This window comes from Belonocnema kinseyi, chromosome 4 (assembly GCF_010883055.1).
Source record: "Belonocnema kinseyi isolate 2016_QV_RU_SX_M_011 chromosome 4, B_treatae_v1, whole genome shotgun sequence".
In the NCBI taxonomy this organism is placed as follows: domain Eukaryota; kingdom Metazoa; phylum Arthropoda; class Insecta; order Hymenoptera; family Cynipidae; genus Belonocnema; species Belonocnema kinseyi.
The window spans coordinates 107,614,614-107,630,287 of record NC_046660.1 but is presented as its reverse complement, the minus strand read 5'-3'; the positions used below and the strand labels follow the sequence as shown (position 1 = coordinate 107,630,287).

Genomic DNA, 15,674 nt, shown 5'->3' with positions numbered 1-15,674 from the left:
CCAGGTTTTTTCAATTCTTGAAAGCCTTCCAAACAAATCTACCTAGTCCGTTTTTTTCGGCATGGCCGACCAGCTAAAAGTGTCTTTCAGCTCACCGTGTCCGGGACGTAGTATGAAGTTAAAATGGACGCGATAGACTGTAAAAGTCCCAATTTACTCGAAATAAATAAAATCAATATAGGGCCGATTTAAAAAAAGAGTAGAAATTTACAAACTACAATTTATAAATAAAGTTAATATTTGAAATCGTATGTAGTGGGTATATTGATTAAACCCTTAGCCTAATAATATTTTGCAACTGAATTTCAGCAGGTTTGAGTGATATGTATACGTCTGAGAGACGTACGTGATTTTCATTCTTTGAATAAGAAATGTTACGATTTTTGGCTTTGGAAATTAAATTTCGAGAACATCGAACGTTTTCAATTTTTCACATTTTGAACTAAACAATTTTAACCATTATAATTTCATTTAGTCCGAAGCGTTAATAGAAATAATTGGCAAGAATCGCAAACGTACACAGAAAAAGTCTGCCCTCCGCACAGGACATTATCATCGCGCACTTCGCGTTCAGCCTAGTTAACAGTATAAATCATATAGGGGTCATTCACAAAATACGTGATACATTTTTCATTAACTTCTGATCCCCCCCCTTCGTGATACTGTTTCCATTAGTCTTAAGATGGAAAATAATACTTCAGCAGATCTCACCCACCTAAACGTATCACGTATTTTATGAATGACCCTTTACTTGCAAAGATTGTTACACATAAACTGTTAAAGCCTTTACTTTAAAAAAGATCATTAAGTTTGTTTTGATTATAGATTAAAAAAAATTTATTTCACCTTGAGTCTCTATCGACCTTAAGGAACATATTCTAATTACAATACTCGTGCTTCGCGCTCGATTATATGACTATGCACACACACTTTGGCTGAAATTAAACACTTAAAGAATATTTTGAAAAACTTTAAACATATATAAAATGTTTTGTTCTGATAGTTCAAGCATCCTATTAAACTTCTGGTATCACGACTTGTTTCTTTAGAAGTTTTAAATATATTCAAATTAATTAAATTTTGTCCCGTCACATATGTGGCATGTCACCGCATCGCGGCGCCCCAATGTATTTCAGCAGGGACTAAGAGGTTATAACTGCTTTTGTCATATACTTTACTTTGATTAATAAGAAAACATTAAATTAGTGTTGACAATGTCTAGAGTAATTTTTGTCATCACATTACACTTTCCAGAATTATTATATTATTTGATTTTGAATTTTAGAATAATACTGTTTAAATAAACGGCAGTAATATGACAGTCACCGTACCTTATTGCATGGGGTAAACTGGCTCAAATGCAATATTCATCAATTAATTAGATGTCAAATAATGACGTAATTAAAAATTGGTTCGAAGTAATAACATGTTTTCCATGATAATGTGAGTTTCACTTTAAAAAATACATACATCAAAATCACATTTCAATCATAATTTTTAGGGTATTTAAGTCAAAGTGCTGCATCAACCCCCACTCACCCCTATTGTATTTTAATTCGATTTTTTAGTTATTTTTCAAATTAAGAATTTTTTTATGCTTTTGTTTGTATTTTGTGTCACTTGGTTGAAAATTTAAATTTTCCATTAGCCAATAGCAGTTTTTATACCTAAAACAAAAACCGTAAGGTCCATCCGCAAAAGATTAAGAACGATTTCACAGAAAAACACCGGTCCTTTAAAATACGCCGATTTGGTGATGTTTTGAGTTGCAACACAAATAAGACAACGGAAAATGTAGCTATGCTTATTTAATAGTTTTACGCATGATGTTTTCTTATTTTGAGAAAAAATCTTAATTCGAGATTATAATAAATAAGTTGCGATAAAAATGATTCTTAAGCAAATGCGTAGATCATTTCGTAATTAGTCATTTCTATTTTTATCGTTTTTTTTTTTAGTATCACGCGTAGTTTTCCTGAAAAATAGAGTTCTTTTTAAAGCATTTTCAATATTAAAACAAAAATTATATAGACTACAGCCAGACTACAGCCACATTACAGATTGCAGATAGACTAGGGTACGCGAGTAACGTTAAGTCTGAGTAATTGATAGAAGGTTAAACTCGTTAGAACTCGAAATGTGGTAATTTATGTCAAGAACTTCGAGAACTTACCGGTAAGGAACCTGTAACTTCTCGATCGATTTCTAATAATTTACCGGTTTATTTTTTTTAGATTTTTTTTAATTACTGGAAATTTGCGTGTTGCGCTCAACCTCCATGAGAAAAAAAAACATTCTTAAAGAAAGTTAATTTGTTACCTTCTCCAATTTTGTGTTGACGAGAATGTTTGAATTCTAAAACTCGGTGCGGTGACTCAAAGATTCTCCGCTAAATTCTGCTTGTGGGCAGCACGTGCTCACCCATTTATCAATCACCTAGCTCGACATTATCCCCTAACCAAACCACATAGTCCACCATGGAATTTTCGTTGACACCCATCTCCCCCCAAGTGACTACGTGGTTATTGGAAGGCCCCTAATTGATAATTCAAGAATTTTTGTAAAAATTCTTTTTTTTTTCGTGAATACTTAATCTTGCTGGTTTAAAAATTAACTATTTATGTATAAATTGATTAATTTTGTGTTATAATATTTTTGAATTTATTATTGATTTCAGTAAACCTCGCAGTAAACATTTTTCTGTTTTCTGGCCATGCGTTTTATTTTTAACACCTATGAGTAGAACCACGTGGCTCGGATTCGGACCCCCCTCCTCCATGTATGCCAATGTCTATTCATTGTCCTCCCCCCCCCCCTCCTAAAGAAACTACGTAGCTTATGGTAGGCGCTTATTTCTTCTGTGTGATTATTAAGTTGTACATTTAGAAAGATGGAATTGTCTAAAGTTTCTTGTTCTGCGACCAAATTAAGCTGCTCTTAAATCGGCTATATTCGTATGGAGACCACTTTACTAGATGTGTTATTAATTAAAAGATTTTAAGCTAACTTCACTGTGGAATTAATATTATCTTAATAATAATATCCAGTGATATGGAGTGTCAATAATATTATTATCTCTTCCACGCGGAAAAACTATGGTTTGAGTTTTATTTAAGGTCATTTTCTTAGAAGCTCAAGAATGAAAAACAATGGAATTAGTATCAATATTCGTATTGCTTAATATGATCCAAACATACGGTTCAGTTTTCTTTCAATACATTTTGACGCCGCTTCTTTGTTCAAAATGAAACTTTTCTTTTTTTCTGTGCACCATCTATATTTTTCATTATACTACCATTTTCTTGAGCTTCTCATTTGTTATTAAAAATTTTAAATATGTCTTGAAAAATGTTATGAATCTATTATTTCATTTTATTTTATGGATATTTACAACTTCTTTAAAACAGTTTAAAAATAAAAAATAAAACTGTAGGTCCTTTCTATTTTATTGTGTAATCATGTTTTTGCACCTGACAACTGGACCACTCAAGTTGAAAGTACAGTGAAACTCTTCTATAGCGCCGATTGTGGGGCTAACGGTGGGTGGGAACTTACTCATTATAGCCCGCTCCTCTTTTGTTTGTTCACGTCCGAGTGCTCGCCTGAGTGACAGCCGCAGAACACACACACCCCGCGCAGCTCCTTTTACACCTAACTTCGGCAAGGCGTCAATTCTCGGAAGGGCTATAAAAGAAAGGGCTAATAAAGTGTTTCACTGTACATTCACCGGCAGTATCTGTGGAACTTGTCCTGAAAATCGCGAAAACGTCAGTTACACTAGGTTCTTTTATAAACACATATTTTTCTTTCTTCATTCAAATACCGTTAAAGCTTAACATTTACTCACGTTTAGCTTTTAGTACAAAACAAAAGTTCATCCATGGACTTTATAATGTTATTCCCTGAATAATATATTTGCAGATCGCATGATAATTCCATTGAAAGAAAGTTTCATTGTGCTTTTATCTGTATTATACTAAAAAATATGAAAAAATATTCAAAAAATATAAATTAATAAAATTAAGGTACATCTACCCAGCTAAGAATTTTTCAATACACTGAAATAAATTTTCTAATAATACTTGATATTTTAATATTCATAAGTGATATAGTCGATTACGATTTACAAAATCGTGTAAATATAAAAATTATTGTTAGCGTAATTACGAAACTTTACAATTAGAATAGGAAAACTTTATATCTTTAGAACGAGAATTTGTATATTCAATATCAAAGATTGATATTTTATGTATTAAAACGCAGAATAAGAAAAATGGATAATGACATATTCAAATAATATAAAAGCAATTATAGGAATTAATAGATTGAGGTACAAAAGTTAACATAAATAATCTACAAATTAGTATAAAATTAATATAGTCATATTTGAACGTTTTACAAAGATTTAATGGATTTGAACGATTTAAAAAAAGCGTGTACGTCACTAGTTTCAAAATATTTCACAATAATTTCACAAGGCAATATTTCATAAGATTTAAAGGATTGCAAACATTTTAAAAAGGCTGCAGTACACCAAATTTCAATGATTGTAAAACATTTCGAAGATTTAAAAATATTTCACTAAGATTTTAAAGAATTCGATGATTTCAACGAATAAAAAAAATTTCCAAATATTTCAGAAGATTTCACAAAAATTTCCCAAAGATATCAAACATTTCATAAAGATTGCAAGGATTTCGAAGATTTGAAAATGGCGTTTACATCAGATTTCAAAATTTTCACAAAGATTTCTAAAATTTCCAAACATTTTAAAGCTTTCAAAAGATTTCAAATATTTCAAAAACGCCAAACTATAAAATCAGGTTTTAACAAGTTTGAGAAGATTTCTAAGGTTTTAATGATTACAAACTTACACAAAAGATTTTACAAACAAATTTTAAACTGAGAATTCGCAAACACTGCATAAAAGTGTCACAAAGCTTTCAGGTATTTTAAAGATTTTAAGGATTTCAAATATTTACAAAAATTGAGAATGATTCCAAAAGAATTCACAAAAATTTCAAGATTTCACAAAGATTTTAAGTACTTCAAGAGATTTTTTCTTTAAAAATGGTTGGCCTTGTAACTTTATAATAATATACTTCATTTATACAAAATTTGTATTAAGTTTGGGGCACCTACAATTTTAACCCAGCACTGTTACTTGTATACCCAGCTAAATGTAAGGCGGGAACGAGGTGATTTAAAGAAAAATGAAAAACTTACAGACATTTTTGAATTTGATTTAATCCCAGTTTTGACTTTATTAAAACAGAATATTTTCCTGTTTCTACTTTTAATTTTGAGTGTTTCTAAGTCGATTTATTAAGCACCATGCCGTTTCTCACAATTCTAAAAATTCTCAGCACTTAGTATATAAGGGATCTACAAACCCCTTCTCTCAGCGTGATTTGCGTGCGATGCGTGTCTTATATGATCATTTTAGCGTTTTTTTCTGGAACTTTGAATAACTTAAGGGTAGGAAACGAATTTCATTAAGAAGACATAGTTAGATTACACTTTTTCAAGTATCTTTCAACATAAAGTGGAACTATATTAAAAAATTAAATTTTAGGTTTCAATGTTAGGACATTTTTCTGTTTTTCAATATCTTAAGGGTAGAAAACAGGAATGCTCCGGAAGAGTCAGGAGCATTTTTTGTTTGTTTGTATTTTATCAATATCTTATGATTAGGGTGTATTCTGAGAGAGTTAGTTGGTTGATACCTGTTTGACATCAATTTGGCACCAAGCGTTCTTATAATTAAAATTAATAATTAATTAAAATAAATAATTAAATAAAATAAATAATTAATTAAAATTTTTTGTGTGCTTCGCAGACATTTTTTTGGTGGGAAAACAAGTGTCTGAAAGAAGGGGGGGGGGGCTATTTTGCTGCCAACCGCTGGTGCCTTTCTTCGACCCGTGGGCAGGTGCCACACAAGGATTCAGAACCACGGGTCGAAAAAAGACACTAGAGGTCGTTAGTAAAAAAGCCCCCCCCCCCTGCTTTCTGACACTTGATTTCTAACAAAAAATAGTCTAAACATATCGCGATTTTCACAACAAAATAAGACTATAACGTCCTTCCGGGTGAGTGGAAATAATTACAGAGCCGATACGTTACAGTTTTCAGTTTGAATCGCTTTAATATCTATATTAGAACTGACGATAATATAGTTGTACATTTTTGTACTTTTAAGCAACCATTTTTATTATTTCTCAAATTTCTCAACTGCAATTGGTTCAAAACAGTTTTCTTTATACTCGTGAGTTTTTTCAATTTTTGCCCATTGCCCCTTGTATAAGAAATAATGCTCTAAACTTGACATTTCTTAAAGGTAACGCAAAATCCGGACTTTTTTTATATAAACGTCTTCAAGCTCATTTACGTAGAACACTTTTAGCTTTTATATGACTTCTTTTATTGCGCTAGCATTTTTTTGGCTGTGTTGTTAAGCCTTAAAGGCAGACGCTTATCATTTTCTCGCCGATAGTAGGTATTATGTTGGCACTAAATAATCCTATTGTGAACAGTAACATTTCAGTTCTGGAAGTTATGTAAGTTTTTATGCTTTTTTTTCTTCAATATTAGGAGCTGAAATAGTTTGTGTTGCAGGAGTGTTGGGGGGAGGGAGGGTGGAACTTTTTGGGTATCTTCGGAAGTTGAATCGAGCCAGTTTTAACATTAAAGTTTCAAGTCTTAAGAAAAAAATATTCTTTCTTAATTTGTTTTTTGTAAACATGAGGTGAGAAAAAATAGTTGTCCATCTGTCGTGTAAGATTCTCCCACCACACAGTAAAAATAAATACTTATAGTTATATTCGACTTAATTTCAGATTTGACTTGAATTAAGGAAGTACCTGAATTTAAGTGTGCAAACTATCTTGAATAAAGCACTAACTTATGTCAAATATGAAATCAGCATTTTTCTACTGGAATAAAGTAAATTATCCTCCTAAATTTCAATATTCAGTTCTGAAAGTAAGTTCAATGCAACCTGAAATAACCCGCAAGGCTTTCGTCGCCTAAAATAAAGGAATATACCTTTCCTGAATTTCAGGTTCGTACTTACTACCTTGCGTGACGTTACAGAATGCTTCCGCTACTGTACAGCTCGTGGCCATTTATTCTAGTCGCATCCTACTCAAATACTCCATGTCGAGTTGGTCAGTGTCGGCTATGATACTATGTTTCCATAATTCGTGGAGTTTTCATTTCACGGATTTAAAAAAGTGCTGGAGCAAAATCAGTTCCAGTTGTCAGCCAATATTTGGATTATTAAATCCATGAAAATAATTACATTATTGCAAAACTTTTTACTTTGCAACGTGAGCGGCCTTTCAATACATTACGAAACGCAATTGTCTGAAGATTTTGGACCGAACCTGCCCCCAATATACCGTTTTTCCGTTTTTCCTACTTTTCCTGTATTTTCTTACAAGTTTGATCCAAACTTGTATATTTTCTAAAACGAATAACTATCATACAAGAACAGCTGATGAGTATCAGTAGGACGTGAGAAATTCCTGGTTTTTAGTTACAATAGTGCCCTTAATTTCAGTTAGGATAGTGTATTAACTTAAGGTTACACTAGCGTTCAGTATACATATATTCTTAATTTAAGAGCGAGCATACCTGAATTTAAGGTCATGCCTCCCTGAATTTCAAATAGTCCCGACCTGAATTTCAGGAATCTAATTCGCTTAATTTAATGTTCAGATGTCATTCTTAATTTCAGATTGCCTATGCTTCTTTTTGTGACACTTAAAATAAGCCGAATTTTCCACTTAAATTAAGTACTTTTTTTCTGTGCATATGGCCACACTTTGGACTGCAATTTTAACAATGAAAAATTCTAAATTCTAACAATTCTAACAATTCAAACAATTTTAACTCTTAGATATTTTTTCGTAAGTGAAATTCAGTATCTATTAAAAAATTAATTGCCTTGACAACCAGTATTTTTCTCTAGATTTTATAAATCATTTAAAAATTTCTCAACTTTGCAATGAAATGCAGATAGTGGAGGAACAATATTTGTGAGTCAAGTATGTATCAAAATTATTTTAAACTTACAAATTACAAACTAAAGATATCTGGAAAACTTCGGTCCTTTAAGCTGACGATTAATTTATATATTACTTTGCAAAAAGAATTATACATGCTTTGTTAAATGGCATGCATAAACTTGCTCCGCATCACTTGAAATATCACTATTGTGTCGAGCACCACTTTGAATGCTTCAAAATTATTTGTTTGATAATAGAGTCGTACTAGTTTCCCCCTAAGAATTTGCGTTTCGGGAACTGAAGTCGAGACTTTTACGAAGATGTTTCTGATAAATTGAAGTTTTAATCAAGTTTAAAATTAAATATTCCTAAAGTCCTCTTGGTTCTAGATTAGTTAGGAAAGACGTGAATTATTTTCTAGAAAGGCCTTAAGCACTGCGGAGCAGTTAAATTTAAAAGTCCCCAGCACACTGACTCTCTCAACCCTAAATCATTAATGTTTATGTCAGTCTACATTTTCATTTATCGATTCAAAAATATCGTGTAGTGCAACACAAAATAATTTCACAGTAACGTCATCTTATGTACGTCAAGATGTATTGAGCATTCATGGAGATAATGAAGATTTACAAAATATATAAGTCAGTCTCATATTTTTGAGATAAGCACATCGCTCCCATAAGCACAATAGAATTTCTTACATAACTATAAGAAAACTCTGCTTAAAAATTAGATCTTCATGGGGAAAAATAATGGAAGCAGCACATAATTGAAAAATCTGCGAAAACACTCGGAATCTTGTACTTAGCATATAGAATACATAGGCTCCAATGACTTCATGAATTTTTCAGGCGACGACGCCTGCGCCTTGACAATGGATACACGTGGAGTGCCAAGGAGTTTCTAAAAATGGAGAAAGTTGCTACACTATTTCTATTTATGATACAGACTCAAATGGTAATTTAATGCTGTATACATTAGAAGACATTTACGGATATACCCTGAATACTAGTATTTTTTCTTCTTTTTCTGAGATAAGCCGTGAGAAATATATTTCCTGGGAGACTAATGTCTCTATTTAATGGTTTAAGATTTATAGTATATGGAAATTTATAGGATATGGTTCCATATTAAAATTTTGTACGAAGCTCAAATGAATTTTCTGAAGATTAATAGATGAGTCACGTTAGACATTAAAAATGAAAAACGGCGTTCCATCGATTCGAATGAAACCTTTTGCATTGTCTTGCTAAGGATATCTAATGAAAATTTAAAAATATTGATTTTTTTATCTTTATCTAAAAGTTAAAAATATTGATTTTTTATCTCGAACACGGAGAAAAATGGATGTTTACCCATTACATCTAGATATTTAGGGTTGACTCATTTTGTCTTTAACTACAGTACAGCAATCTAGATATTCAAAATTAGTATTTATAGATTTTAAAAAGTTAGATGTTACTCTGTAACATCCAAAATTTTCAAATAAAATATACAAAAAATATTAAACGGAAACTTATGAATATGTCAAATAAACGCTGTAAATATTTCAGTTTATTTATTCCTAATCATTAAAAGGAATTAATTAGTAACCTGTTCATAAATTAAAAATTAAATTTTAATAATCTTACATAAACGAAAAAGATGTAAATGCCACAAAATATTGAACAGATGATACTTTAGTCAAGTTGAGGTTATGTCTGATATTTGTAATTCAAAATAAAAGCGGGGTAAAAATGCTAAATGAATCGTCTGTAATCAGCATTTACATTTTTATCTAAATTCGGTTCCTTGAACTCAAATTTTGTTTTAAATTTACAAAAATTTTGCCAGACGTATTCGAGTCAATATAACCTAAGATTTAAAACCCTTGTTCTATCGTGTAGAGTCAAAGATCTTTATCCAAATAGAATAAAGGATAGCTAATTCTGTTTCTTTGAAAATGTTACAAAACTGTAATTTTTTGATTTTATAGAATAAATATTGTTCGTGACATATACAATTAATTATTACAATAAAAAATGTTTGAGTCATCATTTAAAAAAATATATAATTTTGACGTAAACGAACAGTCGACGTGGGTTGCAAAACTTCAGTGCGTAATGCGCAAGAGCTCGGACAAGTCTAACATCTGGATGTACTTCAGTTTTATATACAAATATTTTTACGCCTAAAATCTCAAAAAGACAGAAGATGTCGGTATGAATATTTGAATTTTAAGTTACACTATCTTATCCTTTGAATATACCTACATTTAATCATCTATTTTTCTCCGTCTACAATTTTTGTAAAAAGTTTATGAATATTTTAGGAACTTTCTTTTTTAATTTCTCTTGACTTTCTTTAGGAGATTTTAATGAAAAATTTATAAATATATGATATTTTTAATCTTGTTCATACACAACTTCCAAGTCATTTTCTGTATTTTTGGGAAATCTCTGAGAAATAAACATTTCCCCTTTCTATAAACAACCGCATTTCAAAAAGGACATTTACACTGAATTTTTGTTGAATATTCAATACATGTTTCTGGAATTCTAATGAAGTTTCTGCGCATCTCAAAATTATAAATTTTTATCTAACTTATAGAGGAGTCAACTAAGGTTTAAACTAGGAAACCCGACGGTGTTCCACCGATTTGAATGAAACCTTTTGCATTGTGTTGTTAAACATGTGTAGTGAAAAGTTAAAAAAATATAAGGGTTGCTAATTATAAATTGAGGGATGACAAAATTCAAAATGGCCACCAATATTTTTTTTAACATTCATTTTTTTTAAACTCAAAATAAATTATTAATACTTGATATACATATTCCTTAAGACATCGATAGATAACATAAAATAAGTTAGACTTGCAGAATACAACTGCCCTAAAAAAATTCTTTTTGACGTTTATCTTGAAAAGGGTGCATCTAAATCAAATTTTTTTTTAAAGAAAACTAGTACTTATAATTTACCATAAGTATGCTAGTATAAATTTTTCCTGTGCGGGTCATAACTTTTGAGAAATCAGCCCTCAAAGTTGGGGTGAGTTTCATTTAGCTGGTGGCACGCTCATTCTATGGCTCATATCTTGAGGAAAATGCATAAGACTTAAATTGTAGAACGAAAACTTCTGCGGAAGGAACGTGCCACCTGCGCGGTGCAACTGACCCCCTACTCTGAGGGGTGATTACTCGAAAAGTATGACCCGCAGAGGAAAAATTCATACTAGCATTCTTTATGTAAATGATAAGTACTATTTTTCTGAAAAAAATTAAATCATTTGTTTTCGACGCATACTTTCGAAGATAAGCGTCAAAAAGCATTTTTTGGTTTAAAAAATAAATAACAATTAGCAGCAGGATTTTTATTTTTAACTTTGCATTAGACATCCTTAACAAGACAATGCAAAAGGTTTCATCCGAATCGATAGAACGCCGTTGTTCATTTTAAACGTCTAACGTGACTCCTCTATTAATCCTCAGAAAATTCATTGGATAATTATGTAGAAATATAATACAGAATCTAACGGATTAGTAAATTATGTTCCTTTAAGAGAAAATTAAAAAATTATATTAGAGTACACAAGTATTTTCTCTGGATTCAGTAGTATAGGCCCGTGTATGTCAGACGGGGTACGGCCATTCAGATTCCTGATGGCTCATAAAGTGTTAGTGCTCACAAATGTAATCTTACTTCATTAAAATCTAAGAAAATATATGTGGGCGTCTGCATGAAAAGGATCCTTATGGTTGGTATGGAATTACGTATAAGGGAATATAGTCGGATAAATTACCGGTATTTTGGGCCCAAAATGAACCCTCTATGTTGAGAAACGAGTCACCAGGGCATTTTTGAAGTTGGAATTTTGAAAAGCTGTTTTTCGAGAAAAACGCATCTAAAATTAGGATATAAGTATAGTTTACATTGATTCATTGATTCACTTTAGGTTGCAATATCATCCCTAACTCAAACCCAAAAATGTTAATTATAATATAAGTATATTTTTTTTTACAAAATGAATGTAAAGAAACTATTTATCAATTATTTCCAGCATTATGCAGTGCAAAGACTAATTTTTTTTAACTTAAGCGGAGCGTTTTATCTTTTCGTTCGAAATGTAAAAAATTAGATGAAAGGTCCGTGGTATAAACCTGTTAACGGACATTATTTTCGAAATTGATTTTTTGTATTTTCTGGAACAGTTTTTATATGCAGTTAATATTCCCCAAACGAAACGGAAAAATTCCTTTCAGTTTTTTTTAAATCTATTTTGAAAATCGCGTTTTGGTATCTAGAGCATAGGTCCGCGGTCTAAAGCTGCTAACTTCTTATAGCGCCTTATAGGGAATCCGTGTTTTTTCTCATATCGGCTCAGTTTACTCTTAAAATAGGGTAATTAGACACATGTCAGTGTACTTCGGCTGATGCTGATCAAAGATCAACACCTTCAAGCGAAAATACTTACCTTTCCAACCTTTCCCATTTACAAAAATACAAAAATAAAATAAAAACGACTTTATTAAGACAATCGACAGTGAAAGAAAAAGCAGAAGAAAACTCAATATCTGGAAGTTGAAGTATGAAAAATATCTAAGACATCCGTACGCTTTTTTTTAGTTCCAGATAATATTGAGATTTTGTCTGCTTTGATATCTGTCTTTCTCATTGAAATATAATTTGGTTAAACCTACAGAACCATCTGTTAAGACAAAAAATTTTATTGGGCTAACCATGTTTTTGAAAAAGCACTAGAATTTTTTGTTTGAAGTAGCAATATGGCTTTGTTGCTGGAAATATCTTGTATTTTGTAGGCATAATGAACAATGAAATATTCCATTTATGGGAGAAAAAGCTAAAGTGAGGAAAATGAATTAATTCAATAAAATATGTTTAATTTGCAAAGAATTTGCTTCAACAATCACAATTAAATTTTATCAGGATAGTTCATTATTGTAGGCGAAATTGTGATTGACCAAAAGACTTCAAAATCCAATGAATTGGAGTGAATCAACGCATTTTTCTTCTTCTAGCTTTTGCTTGGTCAACCTATATTTCAAATAATGTTGTAAAACAAAATATGGTAGCTATTTTCATAATGCCTTATTCTAAAGTCCAATGGAATTTTAATCCAAACTGCAAACACTCCTAATTGACAAAATAGTTGTAGCATTTCACCGAAGAATACCTCGCACTAGTCGCACACAAAAAAAAGTTTATTTTAATCAAACAACATTCAAAAACCTTACAAATGAGAACGACAAAATGTTGCTTTCTCTGGTATATGAGCTAGAATCAGCGTTTCCATGTTTGGTGCAAGCAACCAATTTTTTGGTGAAAGTAATAAACTGTACTTTAAAAAATTCTTTGTTAGAGCCAAATAAATGGTTTTGTGATACCAACTACTTCTTTATAGTAATAACAATCAGTGTTTTGGCGGAGATCTTCCTCCCTAGACAATACATTGGTTTTCATTTTTCTTTCCTCTCGAAACGAGAGCCGATAACCAAGAAAGATTCCATTTTTCGCACCACATTAGTTTCCTTTGGTGTAAATGAAAGGGTCGTGGTGCAAACAATATAAAGCGAAGCACGAGAAAAAGATAAAATTTTATTTTCTTAAATTACGACTCATCTGCACGCTTAAAGATTTGAATTCTCGAATAAAAGAATATGAGTCTGTGTACGTCGATGATAAAGCTTTCATATTCGCACTGCATTTTCGCGTTGTCATTGTTTCACAAGCTGTGAATTGTATATCCTATTTGATAGTAACTGGGTGTTTCTTGCTTGCAGCACCAGGGCGCCGCCCAGGCATTGGTGAGTAGCATGTCCCTCTGGTTGCCCCTTTTCTTGCTTCATCTGCTTTATTTTCTATGTGCTTTGCAATGTGCTACCTTTACGCTATACTTGCATTACTGTCGCTTGTAACAAAAAAAAAGCATTTTTTCCAATAATAATCAGAAGAAAAATATACTCGAAAATTTAGGATCCGGAATTCAGTTTGCGCTTCTTCATATGCTTATCGCATTTTAATTTTTATATTTCAAATACTTAAATCTAAAGTTAATTAACTTTGGTAAATATATTTTAATTAAACTAAGTATAACTCGAAATAGTCTCACGTTCTTCGGAATGTTGCACGGATTAGAGGATATAAGACTGATTATTGACGAATATGAACTGTATTAAATTTTGTAGTTATTTGCCATACTTTACTTAGGATTTTGGAAATTATAAAAGTTGTATATAGCTAGAGTAACAAAAATTACATTAATTTCAGGAGTTGTCTTTGCATGTTGGTTATAATTAATTTTATATGTAATAAGAACCAATTATATTCTCAGTTGGATGGCTGCCTGGGGAAAAATCGTTTAGATCCCACAATAAGCTGTAGCTTCCCCTAAATTTCAGATACAGAATAATTGGAGCTAAATAATTTAAGAGTTGCTGTATACTATATTAATTTCGCAGTTAATTCTGTTCATCAAACTCAATCAAATTTGAAAATGAGGACCCTCACTCCATCAAAGTTATTTTTGTATAGAGTGCTACAGAGTTTGCACTTAGAATTTTAGGAATGCCTAAATAAAAATGTGCTCTGTAATTTTTGGGAAATTCTCTGAAAGTTCTATATTGTGGACAAATCAGATACGCTAAATGAAACTAATAATTAAATTCAGATGTTCAAATTGTGGCTCAATTAACCCTTTCGCCAAGTTCTATTCTAAAAATGTTATGACTTGAATTAGTTTAGGTTAAAATCTAAAGCATACGTTTAACGTCTTAATACGTTAGATTTCTGAATATTCAAGATTTTATTCATTTCTAGATTTTTGACTCTTTAGTTAATTTTAAATGTTTGATTTTGAGTAGAACGATGAAGGTAGAAATATCTTTCTATTTTTTATTTCTTATTGTTGTTTTGATCCAATAATAATATAAATTTACGTCCGAATTTTTTATAGTGACATTCAAGATCGAAATGCTCTTATTATTACAGCAATACCATTAAATAGTGTACAGTACAGCATTATCTTTACGACAAGACTTTATGCTCCTGTAGAATAGATATCACACATAGGAGAACAAAATGTGTATCACGTATTTCAAAAGACTTCCCGATATTTTCCTAGTGTCATAAACACGTGAGAAATATTATTACTTGTCGAAAACTTGTAGTCCTTCATAAATAGAAATATTTCAGAAAAGGAGATTTGAAACATTAAAAATTATCATTGAATTGTCAATAATTTCAACACATCCAGATTTGCGTACACAAAAAATAAACTACCAAGAATCCTAATCTGGAAAAATCATGTATTTTGGAAGTTTCGTGGATGTTTGGTTGTAAGTCTCAACCGATTTTAATGTAACCTTCCAGCTGAATGACAAACCATTAAAAAATAAATTAAGGCATGATTTTACGTTAATTACATGGAAACTTTGAAGACCATAAAACAGCCAATTTTCGACCTGTGCCACCTTCTACATCCTAATCCATCGAACCGATTGGCACCAAATTACGTCGAGAAGTTGGTGGCAACATATTCTCGACAGATTTTGCAGGAACTTTTGGACATCTTATACATTTTTTAAAATGTTGCGTTTTTAATGCAAAAAATGAAAATTCAGACATGCTATAAATGGTAAGATTTTGAAAACTATTCCAGATATTGCA

At 31.2% G+C, this 15,674-nt stretch overlaps 1 protein-coding gene across 5 annotated transcripts in view; it reads left to right on the top strand.

Moving 5' to 3' along the window:
* LOC117171303 (sodium/potassium/calcium exchanger Nckx30C) overlaps positions 1 to 15,674 on the top strand; it is a 207,802-nt gene that overhangs the window by 15,914 nt on the left and 176,214 nt on the right. For 2 of the 5 annotated variants that reach the window (XM_033358468.1, XM_033358467.1), the window contains exon 2: positions 13,790 to 13,813. The exons of the other annotated variants lie outside the window; for them this stretch is intronic. In XM_033358468.1, coding sequence (XP_033214359.1) covers positions 13,790 to 13,813 — 24 coding nt within the window. The remainder of the gene's footprint in view (positions 1 to 13,789; positions 13,814 to 15,674) is intronic. 5 annotated transcript variants of the gene reach the window in all.